General features: G+C 38.8%; 1 protein-coding gene across 1 annotated transcript; it reads right to left on the minus strand.

Moving 5' to 3' along the window:
• Positions 1 to 2,639: 2,639 nt before the first annotated feature.
• LOC137173501 (stromal interaction molecule 2-like) lies at positions 2,640 to 19,228 on the minus strand. The gene is made up of 12 exons (XM_067578378.1): positions 18,435 to 19,228; positions 15,416 to 15,546; positions 13,530 to 13,641; positions 13,319 to 13,430; positions 13,053 to 13,168; positions 12,487 to 12,664; positions 12,180 to 12,357; positions 11,879 to 12,040; positions 9,808 to 9,908; positions 9,466 to 9,719; positions 8,708 to 8,894; positions 2,640 to 8,533 (listed from the first exon to the last, which is right to left on the minus strand). Exons 1-12 carry the CDS (start codon positions 18,553 to 18,555, stop codon positions 7,018 to 7,020), a joined length of 3,168 nt encoding a protein of 1,055 aa, XP_067434479.1. The 5' UTR covers positions 18,556 to 19,228; the 3' UTR covers positions 2,640 to 7,017.
• Positions 19,229 to 20,158: the final 930 nt, after the last annotated feature.

Below are 20,158 nucleotides of genomic sequence, written 5' to 3' on the forward strand. Positions count from 1 at the left end.
TATCACATCCTCCAGAGGGATCTAGAAACACAAATAGTTTTAGTAATATTTGGCCATGTCTTCTGGCACCACTCAAATATAATGGAGATGTCCTGTCCCATTATCCCAGTCGTGAGATTCAGGACTGAAGTCTGACTTGAGTCCAAGTGATGTGACCTGAGTCCACACCTCTGGCTACAACCCTCGTCGACTCTTACTAACTTGAAGAAGTGAGCATACTAATGTTAGCTTTAAACTGACAATTTACAACTGAAGACGATGAAGCACTGCTCAAAGCTGAAAAAACACAAACACACAAACTACACCCGAATCTCATGAATATTTAGCTGTGCATGTCAAAGACCAACTTAGACTTCAGCAGCCACATGATTTATAAAAAGGACTTGATGTTTGCTGGCCTGAATCTATTATTTATTATTATATGAATTTCATAAGACAGCAATGTTTGACCTTTGTGTAACAATCATTGAGCTAGTTTGAGTTAAGCTGTATTTATATTGAGCTCTGTCTTGTATTAAAGGATGTGGCTGGCGGTTTCCTATATTTTTCTTATTGTCAACAAATCTCATGTGCAAAGCCAGACCAACAATGAATGGATCCTACTTACAAGTATTGTGTGTCTATCCAGAGCTGGATATATCTTATTCCTCTGTGCCGTAGACCTCTGTTGTTGCCCAAAAACAATTAAAAACATGCCAAGAAGACACCGTTGCACTGGATTACCTGCTCCTTTGCCCCAAAGATTACGCTCACATGTAATATAATTCCTCCCTAGCAGACTCATTCATTCACTTTCTTAGTAATTATCAAACTACAATCTTGCAAAGTATGAGACTGACTCACCCACCACCATAATGAAAGATGTTGTACAGAAGAATGTTATGCAAGGCTGCCTTCCTACCTTTGACTCTCCCTGAACTGCCTTATCTTTTTAATGTTTAATGTTAACTTCACACACACACAGAAAAAAAAAAACTTTAAACCTGAACCTTTTCATTCACCCCCTGCTGACCCTAACCCCCTTACTACTTTCATGACAACTCTTGTTGTTAAACATTTTGGGTAAGGGTAATAATATATATGTTAAATGATAATGATAAATTATAAGGCTAACATTGTAATGTTAGCTAACATACATTGCTTACTAGATATCTAGGTAACTTAGCTATGTTTCACACACAAATACATCTTACCTGATGTGTTTCATCCAGAGACTCCTGGTCCTTTCATCAGCCAGGAAGCGAATATAGTGATACCCATTGCTCGTGTGACTACATCCTGGTACAAAACACACAGGCATCACATTAACGTTAGCTTCAGCGGCTCTTGGTAGCTTGTGGAGAGAGAAAGTTATGAGGCCCCTGCGTGACTTATGGTTGTGTAGTCTTTCTAATTACGTGTTTTCACAGGCATATAATTCAACAATGTTATAATAAAGTGCGACTTTCTTGACTTGCAAAATTATCATTTAAATTGACAAACATCATGTGTTATACATGGCACAATCCAAATGGGATAAAAAAAATCATGTCTCGCCATTGACTAACGTACATATTTTAAATAAAAATAATAATAAATGATAAAAAAAGTCCCATGGTGGTCCATTGGAAGGGGAGGGACTTAGGCTTAGTCCGTCCTCCTCTTCTCTCCTCTCACCACTTCACACAGACTGCCTTTTCACCTCTCGCCTGCCCTTGCAAGTATCGCTGTTGAAACATTTTAATCAGAATTTGGATTTTTTCCAGAAAAATTATTCTAGAAATGATATTGAGATTTGGTAATGGTATTTCAACCGCATACTCTTTTTATATTTTGATCTTCCTTTTGCCTCTCAAAAATAGATGAGGAGCAACCTCCTCTGCCTCTATGGATGAACCTCCTCTGGCGGGAATGCGGTTCCGTTTACAGAGCTTTGCTCACTTATTGTGTTACATATCACAGCCTCTTTACTTTGTACTACGCTGTAACCTACATTGTAAATAATGTTACAGGGGCACAGCTCTGCTGCTGACCCAGTGTCTCGTACTGTATTTTCTACTATATTTTTGCAATTTGAGTGTTTTCTATTGTATTTATATATTCTAAATGATGTTGTTTGTTGATGCGGTGTCCTGTATTTTCAATTGTCCCATTTTGTATTGTTATTTGGTGCTGCATGGTGAAACCAAAGATAATATTCCACAGTGTGGAATTTTACCTACTTATTACTAGTGGTAATTACACAATAATATGCTGTAATTTACCATATATTCACCGGGTAAATCCTTAGTAATTAGGGGGCTGTAAAAGGAAGGGTTACCAAAATGCCAACCTCCCTTTTTACCACTGAAAAAAACATAAAATAATGTTTGCCCTTTCTAACAGAATTCTCAGACTTCCTGTCAGTCATTTGGCTAACTGTATTATGGTCATTTTAATATATTGTATTATGCTGACAATAAGGAACCTATTTTTTTTATTCCATAGTGCAGGCTTATGAAGACATGTACAGTACCATTCACTTGAATGAGAAAGCGCTTCCAAACATTTGATGGGAACTGTAGGCTACATGGGAAAACTTAGCCTTTGGGACTATATTCATTGTTGACATTGCAATTCAAAAATCCCATTACTTTTTTACAAACCATTGAACGAATGTATGTGCTGGCAATGTTTAGGTTATTTATTATAGAACAATGCACAACATAATTTCACCATCTTGTTTATTTCCTCAGTTATCGACTATTAACAAATCATTAGATACCAACAGCCTATGAAATATTATTTTCATACTTGTCTACAACAAAGGAAAACATTTTATTCATATATTCCTAACACTGAAACAAAGAAATTAAGGACATAATGAGAAAGAAAAACATATTCCAATTAGTAATTTTAAAATCAATTAATAGCTACATGTCTGAATTATTTGAATTTAAATAAATTGCCAAGGTACTGACTTGATACAATACAGTTTCAGCTTACTTACTGAGTAAATTGTCATATTTTACCTAGTAACATTGCAGAATATATATGGTACAAATGTGTGTTGATTGAATGGAAAAGGGTATAACCTATTACAAAGTATATGGTAAAAGCCTGGTAATACCATAGAAACAAACAAGGCTTCCTTTTACAGTACAGTACAGTTTCAGCTTACTTACTGAGTAAATTTTCATGTTTTACTTAGTAATGTTGTGGAACATATATGGTGCAAGTTCCTGTTAACTGCATGGACAGTGGAATAATTTTTACAAAGGATACGGCAATAGCCTGGTTATACCATGGAAGCAAACAAGGCTTCTTTTTACAGTACAGTTTCACCTTACTTACTGAGTAAATTGTCATGTTTTACTTAGTAATGTTGCAGAAGTTTGTTTTGATTGCATGGAAAAGGGAATAATCTATTACAAATTATATGGTAACAATGAAACACAAATCCCTCATAAACATAAACAATTCAAGCATTCAAAATAAGTATTTAAATACACTCAGTTTGAAAAACAGCTAATGTTTTCACATTTATCATTTTAACAAGCAAACTGTTCATGAGCATTTGGCAAATCAAAGCAATTGGGATTGGAATAAGGACCATTCCTACACCCAGTGTTGGGAGTAACACATTACAAAGTAACATTAAAAAGTAATGTGTTTGAGTACTCAGATTACTTTTTTTAAACAAGTAACATAACACATTAGTTTTACAATTCAAGTAATCAGTTATTTAGTTACATTTTCAAATATGCAATACATTACTGTTAAAATATTGTAGCTGGCTGGGGGTTTGCTGTGGTAAGAACTCAAGCAGAGAGATGATTTCTCAAGAAACAGCATGATTTCATAGGTAACAAAAGGTATACCATCAACACTGCAATGCTATCTTGCAACCATACTGGAGGGAAGGTACTAAATGTGCACCTAACTTCACTCATGGTACAAAATGCATTATTTCACAACAGTAAACTGTAAACCACTAGAAACATTGCAGAAACAATGTGAAGAACAGTAACACTAATGACCATGTACCCAGCAATATCTGTAAACTAATGTCCATAAACACATTGCCCCTGAGCATGCTGGAAAGCTCCACCTACCTACCCCCTACATGCTACAATATTACCGTATTGGCCTTTTTTTTTGTTGCTAAAAAAAAGAAAATCCCTGACACATTCACACATTTCTTTTCTGTTAATGCACTTATTCCCACTTCTTAGCAGGTAGCTCCATACAAGTGGAAGGTATCTAATCCTGCAGTTGTGTCAGTGTGCATATGTAGCTCAGCTAGTGAGATGACACAGAGGACAGTCTTTATGTTGTGGAAGTATTCACATTATTACACAAGGAATCGCAAGGGAGTTTTCATTTCTGGAAATGCAAAAGTACTCTAACAAGTTACTTTTCTCAGTAGGTAATGCTGTAATGCAACAAGTTACTTTTTAATGGCAATAATATTGTAATGTAACAAGTTACTTTTAAAAGTAATGTTACCCAACACTGGTTATGCCCAATCCATCTCTGAACCTGTTTGTTCCTAGTATGCTGGTTGTCAAAAATGCCCCATTGTGCTCCAGCAAAACACTACCACAGCACTGTGACCACGGTACATGTGAGTGATTAGTAAGAAATAAATAAAGCGCAGTCAACAGTTTTACTTAATGACATGACAGTGTGTACATCAGAAAGCAATGTGTTAAAATTTTTAATTTGGGGTCTATTCCAGCAACATTTTGCAGGTCAACCATACTTTAAATGTGCTGGTGTTAGTTTAAAACTGCATTTGAACTAAAGAGAGACTGACAAAACCCTATACAAAGCTTTTTGCTACAGCAGATCCACACTGACACAACTCTTTCCATAAATATACAAAACATTAAGGACACTCTATACAAAATACGTATGAAAAGAAGATTGTTATGCAGGCTATATTCTCTGAGTGCAGACATATTCAGTTGTCAAACATATTTAAATCCCCTAAAAACTTGTTTTTATACGCTAAGATGAATACATTAGTCCTTCTGTTTTGCATTTATAACCAGTATACAAACATAAAAAAAATAGTTTATAACACATTGTAATGTAGTTTTTAGCAGATATAAGTGTTTATTAATGTATTTGTCAGCAACTATAACTCCTCCTGAGGACACAATGAAGTGGAGGCTGGTGTAAACAGATACTCAATGATGATATAGTAAAACTCAGTTGTTATCATAAACAAAGTCTTCAAAGGAGACACTGCAATTGCAGACAAACACTATTAATAACCCTTAAATCTGCAGTGCGGAACTTTTACATATAAATTAACTTCTGTTACATTCAAGCCCTTGCCAAGCGAGTTCACACAATGTTGATTAAGCCTATCACCATCAGGTAAATCTCTTTGTATTTCACAGTATACCAGAGTTTTTAATCTGGTGTCCTGATTGACATCACCGTGCTGCCTGGACGCATGCATACTGCACTTGCTTTATGGGCAGAGCATGCACACTAGATAGAGACTTCCACTGGCCGAGCAGGCTGATTTCCAGTTAGCTCTCTGCTAACTTGAATGGGGATACAATAATTTAACTGTGCAGCTCTCTAGACTTTCCAATTGTTATCAGACCAAATGGATCAAATTCTGATAGTGAAACGAGTCCTATCATGGGGTTTACGTTATGCTCAAAACAATTTATCCACCATTTTACAGCTGCAACAGTAGTGGGTGAGTAGGCTACGGCAGAGCTTATGACATAAACACGTATCAACAGTGTTTTTGTAATTACTCTCACTGCCAGAAAGGGGAGACAAGTCCCACACTCCAGCTTTAAAATAACCTTATATCTAATTATAATTACATTATAGTGTGTTATGACTATTATATCAATAAATGTTTATATACTACTTATAAATACTAACTAAGGGAATAGGGGGATGTGTTACTATCCTAGGTATTTCTCTATAACAATAAAGAGCCATGACTAAAAAAGAAACAATCAAGTTCGAAGTTTAAATCAAATCAAATTTTAAATAAATCAAATTCAAAGGGAAAAAAAGTTGTTTGGTATTGTTCATTAAGATGTTAAACCTCAAAACTCCAGCTACTCTGCTTCATCTGGACTGTGTGGGTGTGCAACACAAGCAACCCCTCAAATGTCATCAGATTCTCATTTAAATGTTGCTAAATCGTGATTGGAGCACAGGAATACCTGACACTTCACATTTTTCTTAGTTTGCCCCTTCCACTTCAAACCAGTGAGAAGAACACTGAGAAAAACAGAAACACAGAAGTGTATCATGTAAAATAATATAAGCCTTTAAATTTCCTCAGATCAGACCCTGTTTCATACTTGATATCATATGAGTCAAATCGGGATCTGGTGGGGGGTGGGGGGGTAGAATATGAGATCAGGACATCATTAAATTAAGCTAAATTTATCTCAGAACAGAATGTATTCTTTTCCTACTTCAGTAAATGTCTTCATTGGAGGTTTAAATTCAAGCATTGCCTCTGTTATACAGAAGGGCAGCATCTGTTTAAACAGAATTTAATCCTTCAACCATAGATAGGCAAAGCATCAAAAAGATTGCATCTAAAATAATATATGGTATCAACCATATGTCTACATAAGACTTAATAACAGAAAAAAATCTGTTTCAAATATAAAACATGTTTAAAAACTGGCAGACTCTTCACTGAGCTTCATATTGATCTCCATACATATGCAATTGAGCAAATGTACTATATTTTATTGACTTTTTTACAGGCAACATTTGACATAATACATGTATCATGATTCTATCAGTGCTTTTTGACATCTCAGAGAATGGGAACAATATGTTATTTGCTTCTCTTACTCTACTTTCATGTTGGTATTTTGGACACCACTGGCTCTAAAATGTCTATCCTTAAGTAAGTAAGGTTATAATTTCTAAAACGTAGTGTCTTTTCACTACCAGATGTTTTCAATTATGTTCTAAAACTACATTTTCTGGTTCAAAAGATATGAAAATGTTAATAAAATTTTAATTATAAAAAAGGAAAAAATTCTCAACTGATTGTCAGAGTTTCTGAAGACCACTTTGAAGCTTCTCTGAGGTTGGCTCATTTTTCTTTTTAAAAAGATTTTTTAGCTTTAGGGATTTCTTGCTTTTTTCTTTTTCCTTGTTCTTGTCATCTTTAATCTCAGGGAGTGATGCAGAAGATGGTAAGGCAACTCTTGCTGGTGGCAATGGTGGCTCCACCTCCTTGCACTGGGGAAGGTTGGATGTTGAGGCAGAGAGGCTGATTGGGGATGTAGCCATGGAGTTGCAGGACTTCTCCAGGATTCCGTCATACACAAGCTGGCTCAATGGGCCAACAGCGAAAACGTCTGATGATGACTTCCATGGCACCTGGGAGGTTACTGTAAGGTCTGGTTGTCCAATTCGACCTGGAGATGAGCCTGATTCACATGCTACCAACTCCTCCCTCACTATTGATTGTTCAGGTATTTCCATGGGTACATCAACTCTATCCCTGGAGATTTTTCCTGTGGGCGTGTCTATCGAATTGTCAGTGTTATCTCTTGGCATTCTTGGTAGTCTCCTTCTGAGACAGCCAACAGACATCTCAAGTTCATCTCTCAGTGTCTTCCTACTTGTTGGTGGTTCTAAACCAAACTCTTGCTTTTCTTTGGAGGACGTGGTGTCCACAAGTGCTTCAAATTGCTCTCTGGGTAGCATCTTTACGGAAGCAGGATCTGCACAATACTCCATCTCATCTCTAGATATCTTTCTTGATGGTGTTCTAGCAATGTCAACCATTTTGTCCTTTGCCATTGCCCTCACGGAGGAATCAAGCTGATATTCTCCTTTATTCCATGGAAGCTTTCTAGAAGCTGTGTCTAGGGGCATTCCCACTGAATCTCTCATAATCCTTCTGGATACTGAGTCAAATGGACGCTCAACCTCATCTCGTATCATCTTTCTTGAAGCACTGTCCATTGAAGTGCCCATCATATCTCTTGATATTTTCCCAGGTGCAACATTTGATGCCTCTAATTCATCCCAAAGAATCTTTCTGGCATCCAGTGGTAAATCACTTCTTTCTCTGTATATATTCCTTGAAGCAGTGTCAATAAAATCCCCTACTGTGTCTCTTTCTACTTTCTTAGCTGTAAATTCTGCATCCAACTCATTGGTAAGCCCCTTTCTAACTACAACATCCATGGGAACTTCACTCCTGTCTCGGGATGTCTTCCTTGACGTAGCCTCTATCAAAGGCTCTTCTTTGGACATCTTCAAAGAAGGGATTTCCAAAGAAGTATCCAACACTTTGTCTTTTGTCATCTTCCTGCAGGGAACATCTACAGAAGCTTCTAGCTCTTCTATAGAAATTCTGCGAACTGGGGATTCAATAACAGTTTCTACTTCTTTACCCAAAGGCTTTGTAATGGAGCTGTCTGCAAGCAGCTCAGTTTCATCATGGTAGAGCTTTCGAGAGGCGGTGTCAACAGCGGTAGGTGTACTAGGGTACATTTTGCTAAGAGGAGATGAACTGATATAGTCTGCATCTGAGTACATCTCTAGGGAGTCTCTATTAGTGAGAGTAAGGTAAGGAAGTATAAAGGAAGGAAAGGATAAGAAAGGAAAGAAGGAAGGAAACAAAGAATGAACAAAGATTGTATCAACAGAGGCATCATTGAAACAGTTTAGCAGTGTGTAAAAACAAACAAATTGGCCTCTAAAGGTTGTGGGCAGAGTGACTTACTGTTTCTTTAGGGTTTTGAGCAAGAGCTCCTCATCCTCATCAAAGCAAGGATAGGGAGCTCGGATTGGGATGAGGAGGTCGGGGTCCGCGGAGATCATGGTAGCCGGTGGCTGAGTGATGACGCCAGGACGACGTGACCGACATATGGTGGAACCCCGAGTTCGAGGAGAGCGCTTCAGTGGTGGAACTGGAAGCGGGGATAGATAAAAGATAAACCAATCAGCAAAACCAATAAATTCATACACAATGGTGTAGTAGTAGCAATAAATATGTACACCATAGTTTTCAACCTTAAAGCCTGGTCACACCACAAAGTGGCACAGAGAAATTCATCTGCAAAAGTCAAACCATGTCTGTTTTGAAGCAGGTTAAACTCTGACAGAGGAGGGTGTATACAACTGGATGGTACAACACAGCTAGTAAGCTAAGAGAGTTTCCTCTAGTTGAACTCCGTTCCATCAGAGTTCAGCACTGTCAAGACAGCTTGCTATTGGTCAACACTGTGAATTTTCACATTAAAGTTATGTTAAGTGTGAAGCACAAATTAAGGAAACACGACTAAACTAGTGGAGAAACATGGATATTGCAGATGCTTCCAGATAGGAAATGAGGGTTCATTGAATGGCTTTATAAGTACAAAAATGATTTGAATTATATGCTATGGCCTTCATAGTCACCAAATCTCAACCTGACTGAACACTTGGACACTAATGGGGATCCAAAGAAAGAATAAAGAACTCATCTTTCTGGTTTCTTACCTGGCATCTGTGGTAAGATTGGAGAAGTAGACTCTTCTAACAGATCCTCCAGAGATCCATGGACCGAGCTGTGGCATGAAAAAGATGGCTGGGACACTCGGGGCAACCCCATGGCAATTGAGTCTGAGTAGAGCTGAGCCGTGAGGTTTGCAAGGCCAGGATTCCTGATGATGCTGAAGCCACAGATGCGCTCAATCTGCTGCCAGCGATGGAGCCGCTCCCGTAGGCAGGCTGTTACTTCAGACAAGGCATTCCTTTGGGAAATACAAAGACCTTTGTGACCTATACAGATTTGCTGTGACAAACATAAACAAAATGTGCACAGGTAGTATTGTGGCTCACTTTGCCTCCATGATCTTCTGGTCAACCTGGTCTAGAGAGGAGCTGTGGGCCACATGAAGAGTCCCAAACACAGAACTTCTCTTCTTCTTAATCCTCTCTGCCTGGAAGGAAGTATAGGTGCAGGTCAGTTGATGTAAGGGTTGGGACAAAAAATCAACATTGCAACATATTGCAGTATGTCCGCTTAAGATATGTTATCGACACAGTGGCACCAAGTATCAATACATTTTTTTTAAACATAGGACTGCTAAGAATTGATTCAGCTATTTAGGTTTACCACAACCAGAGTGCTACTACCCCCCATCTCCTTATGGAGGCACTGAACAGATTGTTGATGGTCAGATGGATGGCAATTGTAGGTGACAATGAAGAAGAAATGCAAGTAAAAAATCAGCACTGAGCGGCTACTGTCAGATTCTCCGTGTCTGCACTGGAAACACAGAGTCCACTGGAGCTTTGACAGTCCCAAGAAGCACATTCATGGCCTTCTGTTAAAGTTCCTGTGTGGTACCTGTGTTGTGTGTTGTAGGTGGGGTGTCAGCGTGTAGCTGTAGCCCCATTGTTTATCATATTAACGTTTAGCCTACCACCGTCACTTGTGTTGTGTTTACTGCCACAGAAAAGGAAGAAATCTTTGGGCTATTAGCACAACATGGCCTCTTTGTTGTCTCTTATCAGACTTGCTAACACTACCAGCAGCTCTGTGTGAGAGGCACAATATGAGGCTACAGTTATCAGTGTTCTGATATTTGTACTTCTTTTCTGTGAAACTAATCTACTGTTAATAAACACTGTGCATTATCTGACTATTTCCTGTTCTTTGAAATATTTTTTTCTTTCTTCTTCAATTACAGATATCTTGATATATTGTAGATTATTTCTTTGTGATATATCGTGTATAGTCTTTGTTGACATACTAGTGCAGTGTTTTGCATTCAAAACGTGCCTGTTCAGAACAGGCTGATTGCTTGGCCTCCAGTACTGCTGCTTGCAGCTTTCTCAAGAACTGTTCATCCAAACAACTTTACACTCAATGTTGCACTTCCTTGGGTCCTCAGCAATACACCCACCAAATGAGAAGTCAGTCGGATGGGACAAACATACATATATACAGACAGACAGAGACTCCTTCCATTTTAGTTAAATTTTAGTTAGATTAGTTTAATTGAGGTGAAATTGTCCTTAAATAAGATTGTGTGATTTCTGTCATGTGTTTTCTGTATCAGCCACTGTGTGTCACTTCAGGCAGGCTCATGTTCTCTCAGCAGTTGTGTCGCTTTCAGGCAGGCTCATGTTCTCTCAATGTTTTCCGGCCTCCTTCTCTCTACCTCTGCTCTCCAGTATTGCTGCTTGCAGCTTTCTCAAGAACCACTCATCCAAACAACTTCACACTACACTGCACTTCCTTGGGTCCTCAGCAATACACCCAAAAAGTGTGAAGTCGATCAGATGAATGGTTGTCAAGAAAATTGAAGGACAGACAGACAGACAGAGACTCCTTTGGCTGCTGTATGTTGCAGCTATGCGTCTGCACAGCCACCATATTTGAAAGGTCAAGATCCGCTAGTAAACAAATGCAGCGCCAGTATTTACACCGGTATTTGTTTCCACCATATTGGAGGCGTCAAGATCTGCTGAATGTTTTCTTTCGATGATATTTTTAACATTTCTCATCCAAACAACTTTACACTCAACACTGCACTTCCTTGGGTCCTCAGCAATACACCCGCTAAGTGTGAAGTAGATTGGATGAACGGTTGTCGAGAAAAGTGAAAGACATACAGACAGACAGAAATACAGACAGACAGAGACTCCTCCCTTTATAGTTAGATATTGTTATCGTGGGAAGAATATCGTGATAGTATCGTATTGTGAGTTCTTCTGTGATTCTGATCCTTAGTTGATAGGTGTGCATGTAGTTTGGCAGAGATAAGAAAATCTTCTATATTCATAACCCTATGTTGAAACATGCACTTTACATTTTTGGCAGTTACTTGTGTATGTGTCCAGTGCAGTCCCTTTAAATGTCACAACTGAGTTTTTCATGTGTGTCTCCCTGTGCATACATTACCTCTTCCTTGGCAGTGGCAAGCTGTAATTCTGCACCCTGCTTCTTGACATTGTAGTACTGGACTTCCACCTCATGTGTCAACTGGAGCCACAGCTGGAGAGCTTCTGAGAAAGTCCAGCTAGCCTGCATGTCCTTCTCTGCCTGCTTCAATGCTCCACGAACCTGAGGAAATGGCACCAGTCAAATGTCTAATAAAAATGCTTTCAGTATGTTTAAACTACACCAAGGATGATGACCCATCTAGTGTGGTATTGTGAAGTTGTTTCCTCTGAGTTGTATATATGGTATTCAGTGTGTCTACCTGCACCAGCTCTTCCTCTGCATATCGGAGGCGGCTGAGCTCGCTGACAGCTCCCTGCCTCAGCTCGTGCAGACGGTGCGCCTCCTCCTGTGCCCCCATGATCTCATCCCTCATCTTCTCCTCCAGGTTCTGTTTCTCCTCTGCCACATTACGTTTCTCTTCCTGGGCTCGCTCCAGTCTGAGTAAGTGAAATGGTTTTTAGAGCAATCAAACAAAACAAAGCCAGATCATTAATGTACAGTAGGTAAGAGGCAGACAAAGAATTAATACTAGTTAATACAGTAAGTATTAATAAATTAATACTTACTGTTCCTGTAGATCAATGAGGCTTTGTTCAGCCCTCTGCAGACTTTCCAGATCTTTCATCATCTTGTTTATGTGGATCTTGCTGGTTTTGTTCTGGGCCTGAGCAAACCAGCAGCCCCCAACTCCCATCACCACTGATACAATTAGCAGCATATCCTTCATGTAGTTATGAGGAGGACCTAGGATCAAATGGAGAGTCATGATTAGGAGCAGTGGATCTATCATAAATGTAACATAGATGACTGAATGATAAAAGATCAAATTTAAGACACATAAAATCATTGAATTAAGTATTCGAATTTCTTAACTTTGGGGACTGATTGATTCAATATTGTCATTTTTTTAAAATTAAGGGTTTGCAAAATCATTGGAGCTTACTGAGAGACACAGTATAATAGGAGCATGTCAGTAGTTGTCCCTCAAATATCAGAAAAATCTGTGGAAACTGGGAGAGTTGATAGGTATGCATACTAAAGAGGCAAGTAGGCAGAGCAGGATCAGATACATTAATGACTTTAAAAAGACATAAGAGTATGGAGAAGGAAGATGGTAAGGAATTGTTCTCACGTGTAGGTGGCCCAAACAGTACTACGTCCAGAGCTTTGATGTTGAGCTTCTGTTTGTCTCTCTGGTCCTGAACTTTCAGATGGCCACTCAGAAATGAAGGCTCATTGGCTGCAATCCTACAAACAGATGTGATGGACAGTACAGGTTCATTATGTTGATATGATCATTAACAACAACTGACTTGTTTTTACAGTGACTTTCTTGAACAACAGCATACAAGACAGTGAGTCTTGGTTGACTATGGCATTGTCATCTGATATTCTCACCTGGGGAGTGTGTTTCCATTGACCTTAAAGTCTTTAAAGTTCTTCTCATACTGTGGCAACTCAACAAAGTCCTTCAGCCAGCGAAGCACCTCATCCTGAGTCCAATTATGTACTGAGAAATGAGACAAGAGGGCAAAGTGAGACAAAATAGAGCTTCACATCTTTGGAAACAAACACACACACACATACACTATCTCTCGTACACACACACCATCAGATGACTTCCAGCCCCTCCAGAGCTCCTCAACTGTGATGTGCTGGTCTTCTCTGTGTAGGTTGCTGTGTTTGTTGGTTTGCTGCTGCTTCATGTCTTCAATGATGAACTGCAAAGACAGACAGGGACAAAACGTTTAGCTCACAATAAGCAAGGTTTTCACACATAATTGTTCTTTGTATCATATTCTGTTGTCATTGTATGCTTGCACCTACACTTTGTGAAGCACTTAGTAACCCTGGTTTTGAAAAGTGCTATATTCTTCTTCTTTGTCCTCTTCAGCCTCACATAAATTTAAGCACTGGCTTATACATACAGTATCTATAAATCCATTCTTGGGTTACAACCACCTTATCTATGTATGTACTTTAAACAAGTGTTTACGAATAGCTATGCTCTTGATTCCCAGGACTCATATTTATTAACAGTTCCTAAAGTCCGTACTGAGTACGGAGTGTAAAAGAGCTTTTATGTATGATGCTAAAGATGTAAAATTTGGTTTCTCTTTGCGAATATAAATAATTTCTGCACAATTTGTCTGTTCTGTCTTCTTGGTACCAATGTTTTGGGGTATTTTAGAGTGATTGTATTAGAAATTGTATTCATGATTTATGACTGCAATTTTTGACTCTAATATTGTGATATACTTTTAGACATATTTTGTGCCATCTGTTTTATGTTGCTTTGTTTTTTTTATGAAAGAGACATTCTTAATAAGGTTTTCCAGCTCAAGTAAAGGTTAAATAAAGATAAAACAAAAATAGCACTGGCTGAGCTAACCTCACTTTCCAACATAAATTGTGTGCGTGTTGCAGTGTGTTCTTGGATTTCAATCTAGGAATAAGGAGAGAGTGCTTTGAGAATGTATTTATTTATAATGGATGCAGATGCATGAGTGTATATTGCAAACTTCAGTGGTTCTGCACACAGATGTGTGTGTGTGTGGTAAGGCTGTCTTGGAATGTGTCCTTGGCCTTCATATGATGACTAGAGGAATCTTGGGGCTGTGTTCTGATGAGCCCAGGCCCCTCCCCTGAAGTCTCCACAGCAACCGCAACCCGAGCCCCTAGATACTGTATCCCTGAACTGCATTCTGGAAGGCTAAAGGCATTCTAGAATTCTGGGTTTACTACCAATGTCACGTAGAGTTGAGACCGACAGAATCTCTGGACAAAAACGCATGTTCAGTCTGGGTATCATTTACTGTGAAATATTAAACTGAACACACAAAACATGTGCAACATAATATCACCAAGGTAGAAGTGCACATGCGCATGAGCACACTTTTACATGCAGTAAACATTCTTTTACACATAAGTACTGAGCCATATGCTTGGTTGAATGCACTTGTTTACATGACCAAATGGAAAAGTCTGGATAAGAAATTATAACTTAAAAAATAAACCAAATTATTTTTACTCTAAAGTAAAATGCTTGGGAGGTGTGATATAGGAATGCAAAAACAAAACCAACAAACAGTCTGATGTTTTCCCATTACAATTAATTTTTAGTAGGAAAAAAATTAATCCAGGCCATGAACACAAAGAAATCACTGACGCTGTGTGATGACTGTGTGACTGTTTGAAATATCTGGCGATAACAGGCATAACAGAGTCTAAAGTCTTAAGAAGAGTTATACTCTTGAAGTATGACTGTGAAGGTCATGAGTACTCTATTAGTGAAAACCAATTTTGTCAGAGAGCCAAAAGCAAAGTTATACCGTTGCTATCCTTGAAGTAGCATTTGACTCTATCACCAGCCAGGACACCTGTTGTTGTACCCCTGCTTTACCCTGTCTGTCTCTTGCTTGCATCACATGCAGAGGGGGTTCCCCAACAGCTAACAAAATAGCATAAACATTTCATGAGGAGTGAGTTTTGTACCTCCACACTCTCCTCAACCTCAATCCCTCCATCCTGGTCATCGTCCATCATCTGGTGGATGCTCCGCAGGGCCTCCAGGCTGTAGCGATCGGCCTCACTCATACATGGTGGAGACACCACCATACAGGGGTCTACATGGGTCAGGAAGGTAATGACATTATGTCAGTCGTTATTTCACTCATCTTATCCACGGAGTTAATTTCATTTGTTCATTAATCCAGCTCAACAAATTAGTTCACCAGATCTATAGATTAATCACTATCTTGTCTACATGTTCACTGCTCCTTTTGGAGTAAAACACTGGTCTACACAGGTCTGGACGGTGTTTAGATACATTAATGCCAATTTGTAGGAGCTGCAGAGATGGAGTGTGCACATTTACTTGTTCATTCTTCTCTATTGCTGTGCAGAGAAGTCTCTCTCTTTTTGTCCATCCAAAATTTCTACATTTCAACAAAAAGATGTCATAATGATATTTATATATATATATATAAAGATGTCAATGGCCATGATTTCTCTTAAAATGCAAACAAAAAATTTGGGCCAGAAATCAAACTTAATTATTCAGGGCTTCCCACTAGGATAGTGGTTAAGACTCATGCAATATAATAAGACACATATAATCTCAATGCCCCCGATTTAATTCTGGACAGGCACATGTGTTGCATGTCAATCTGTCAAGGTTACAAAGCCAAAAAATAAGTCAAAAATTAATATTCTGAATACCAATATGAATACAATCATATATATTTACAAACTGTATCAGGAAAATATGGACAATAAGACAACTGCATAATCAGTATAATCCATTAGTTGACAAAACAATCTTTTGTCAGTGTTGGTTTGAAGGTCAAGAATGAATTTTGAACTTTAAACCATTTGTTGTTTGTTGTAGAATGTCTGTAAAAGAAATAATGCAAAACATCCAATTGGACCTGTATTTTCATCAGTCATTCAAAGCGTTTTTTGTTGGGGTTTTTTTTTTACCAACATTATCAAGGAAAGTGTTACAGTTATATATTTTTGATATTAGCATCATATCAGAGCCCAATATCCAGTCAGTCTGCACCAGAGCTTTCATGTAGTTTTCATTTGTATAAATAATAATACAAGGTAGATGCCACTGAACCAAGAGACTGCCAAGCTTTGTCAGGTTTCTATTTGTATGAGTACTAAAGTCAGGAACACACTAACAGACTTTTACACTTTGAACCAACTGTGAACTGGAAATGCATATTGCCAATGACAAACACTTGTAGACAAGCACACTGTGTTTACAGTGTTTCAGTCAATAATTACTGTAGCTCAAGCTACAGATTTCCATTAAGAAAAGTCAAGATTAGCACCATTGAATAAACATGTTCATTGCAATTGTTTTAACCTATGAGTTTGATGCTCAGTATTTACTGTAACTCCAGCACACTACAGGACAATATGTGCCAAAAGTATTTGGTCACATGGCAGTACGGACTCTCTGGAAAATCAGTCATCATGGTCAGATCAACTGTTGTGATCAGGCTTTAAACTGTACAGTGTGTCCCTGGTTTAATTATAATACATGAAGGCTAATACATGGGAAGATGACACACAGCTTTCTGTTATTCTGGCATGTCGGTCCACTGAGTCAGGACCCATTTTTGTCTCGGTGACTCTAGAGTTTTGTGGTCCAAGGAGCTGAGGGGTCAAGGGGTCAAAGTTCTGCTAGTTAAACCCGCTATCAAAGCAAGCTCCAATGACAGTGGCCTCTCCCTGCCTACAACATGAGCAGGAGTAAAGCTGCGGGAGAAAGTGACTTCTGGGAATAAAGTGAGTTGTTATTTAGAGTAAGAGTTCTGATGTTAATCTCAGAATTCTGACATTTTTGCCTAAATTAATCTCTGAAGTAGTTTGTTTTTTCATAATCATCTTGTACCTAGCCTATGTTCAGTTAGAGCCAGCACAAAGGAATATGCGAGTGCAAGAGGATCCAGTGACTAAACTGCTAGATAAGCATCAAGTCTGCTTGGAGAAAGTTTCTAAAGGATGCAGTAAGAACAACACAAACTGAACACAGTGGGGTGTGAAATGGCTTAAAATTCTTCTGATGCATTGTGTCTTTGTCTGTTGTTTGACATATCAGTCACATCTGTGATGAATGTGAGTTATTCTTATAATAATTTGACATGGGAGTGAATAGTTAAAAATCTTGACAATCTGCTGTTTCACTTGAAACTTATGGACTCATGAGATATGACTTATATGACTTATCTGTGAGTATGATCCATGTTCATCTGCTCAATAACTATACCACCAATGTGAAAAGCACAGTCATTGATGCCCTGGTAGTTGATGAAACGTGCATTTCTAAATAGTGAGAAGACCTCTCAGCTGGATGGGCTATCAAATATCAATGGTGTATGCAAAGGTCTTCTGAACAGTGTGCGTTATCTCTGTCCCTGTAGGACCTCCACATATGAACTGAGTTTAACCCTTTTACACAGGTGGGCTGAGCACAAAGCAGATTAAGTCTTGAGGTCACATTTGTGAAATAAAAACCATTGACAAAGTCCTATATATATATATTCTGAAAATTTGAGCTATTCTTACAAGATTCCTGTGAAGTAAGTGTGCATTAAAATGAGGCAGCACACTCTACCTTTCAGTATCATTAAAATGAACTAAATTGGCTTAAAAACAAAATAATTCTGCTAAGTAAAAAAAAACACTTTCTAAAACCTTTGCCACAAGAAGAGGTAAAAAATGTATTTTCTTTTAACAGCATAATTAGAACGAGTTTGAAAGAAAATCGATCACAAATTATGATCAATTCATATAGAAAGCAAATCTGAAAACAGACGTGTGACAGGCTGTCAAAGTGCCAACAATGTGCAAACGAGATATGGCGCATTGTTGGCGATGACAGGGCAGATTTGAATGAGATGACTTTGTCAAGCTCAAGGGTGAGAATTGATGTCCAGCTATCCTATTTCATTCGGTCTCTCTTTTTGTTGGTTCCCCGCACACATCATTTAGCACATACCTGTTGGGTCAAACCCTGCGCTCCCACCTGGGAAGGTAAAACTCTGGAGGTCATCGGCGCCTTGCGCGGCTACGAAGAGCGCAGCGTGGAAAACGAGCAACAGGAGGGATATGGGCAGCATTTCAGATAGTAGATAATATCGTCGTCCAGACTGAGAAACTCCTCAAAACAGATGGAGAAAGAACATATACGGTACCAGCTCCCGTTTAGGAGGCACCAGTGTCACTTTGCGAAAAAGTGTTAGGCGATCTGTTGCTATTACGGGTACAGCCAGGAGAGATGTGATACTGATGATTCTCTTGAGAAATCAGACAAGACGGATTGGTCTGCAACTCAAATTGTATAACAGCGCATTAAAATGTTCCAAAAACACTTTTAAAATTCCTGCAGTAACGTTTTGTCATCCACACACACGAGAAGACTGTGCGTAAAAATATTCCAAAAATGGGTAATGGTATTCCAGAAAAAAGTCAAATTCTGACATTCAGAAAAAAAACGTCAGGATAACTGATCCAGAGACTGATCCATCATGGATAAAATCCAAAGTTGTAACCACAGGTAGATCTAAGAAAATACCCTTTTCATGAAATTTTGAATGGGAAGGCACTAGATGCCTATAATCCTGCTCAGACTGCTTCTCTGTTCCTCGTGTCCACCTAAAAGTCTGTTTTCTGCCGGCTCTTGGTCTCCTTTTACTTCAGCTAATCATACTTGTCCAGTGCTCTGCTCTCTCTTCTGTAAAGCCTTTCCCAACAGAGTGAAGACGTCGAGATGTGACGTTCTTGTTCGGAACTGACCGTCTCTCTCTCTCTCTCTCTCTCTCTCTCTCTCTCTCTCTCTCTCTCTCTCTCTCTCCCTGTGTCTCCAGCACACAGCGCCTCCAACACATTATTATGTTACCTCACCTTATCCCCAACCCAAATATGTACATAGAGGTCAAAAAATCCAGTTGGTACAGTTGATCCAGTGACCTCGATATGCAGATTATATTTATTTTTGCTCATAGGCGTATTCTATCATTTGTTACATGACCAAACATTAATGCATGATACATATGAGTGAAACCAACAGTCACTCCTATTTCATTTTTATCATCCTATCTGGTTGTATGGCTTTGCTACTTCTGGTTTGGATGGCGGATCAATTAAAATCCTTTACATCTCGCTCTGACAACTATTGCTCGAGACTTTCATGACAGGAATAGCATGGCATATGTCATGTCATGGCCTGGCTGTCTGGGTCTGACAGTTGTATCCCTCCATGTTCACAGATCTTCAAGCTATGCGAACGGACGTAGCAAATGTTTGTGCACCTGCGGTTTTTAATCATGTCTATAAGTTGTTTGCAATTTCCTCGACACACACGTAAGAAACACTAAGACACAGGCAGTCTATCTGTTAACTAAAATGATTAAAACAAACGTCAAAAGTGTGAGGGACGCAAACAGACCACATGCATACACATACACACTTTAACAGTAACAAAGTGTCAGGTTTCATTCCAGCAAGCCGGCCCCCAGTTTAAAAATAGTGGGGCAGATTTAACCTCTACCCTGTGGAGCATGCCCAAGTGGCAAGTGTCCCATAAGGCCTCAGCAGGATCAGTGTGAGTATACAGTATATGTTCATTTTACATGGTTCCATTTCTAACATCAGTCATACAGCTCCTGATCTGCACATTGATGATGATGCAGGGAGGGAAACGAATGAGACAGGAGGGATACA

The sequence above is a fragment of the Thunnus thynnus genome, chromosome 3 (genome assembly GCF_963924715.1).
Source record: "Thunnus thynnus chromosome 3, fThuThy2.1, whole genome shotgun sequence".
NCBI classification, from domain to species: Eukaryota; Metazoa; Chordata; class Actinopteri; order Scombriformes; family Scombridae; genus Thunnus; species Thunnus thynnus.

Excerpts from the sequence above, each read along its gene's own strand:
- LOC137173501 (XM_067578378.1), bottom strand. The coding sequence starts at position 18,555 with ATGCTGCCCATATCCCTCCTGTTGCTCGTTTTCCACGCTGCGCTCTTC. Across the intron at positions 8,895-9,465 it reads AATCTTACCACAGATGCCAG|TTCCACCACTGAAGCGCTCT; the intron begins GTAAGAAACCAG and ends CCCCGCTTCCAG. Across the intron at positions 8,534-8,707 it reads CTCAAAACCCTAAAGAAACA|AGACTCCCTAGAGATGTACT; the intron begins GTAAGTCACTCT and ends TCTCACTAATAG.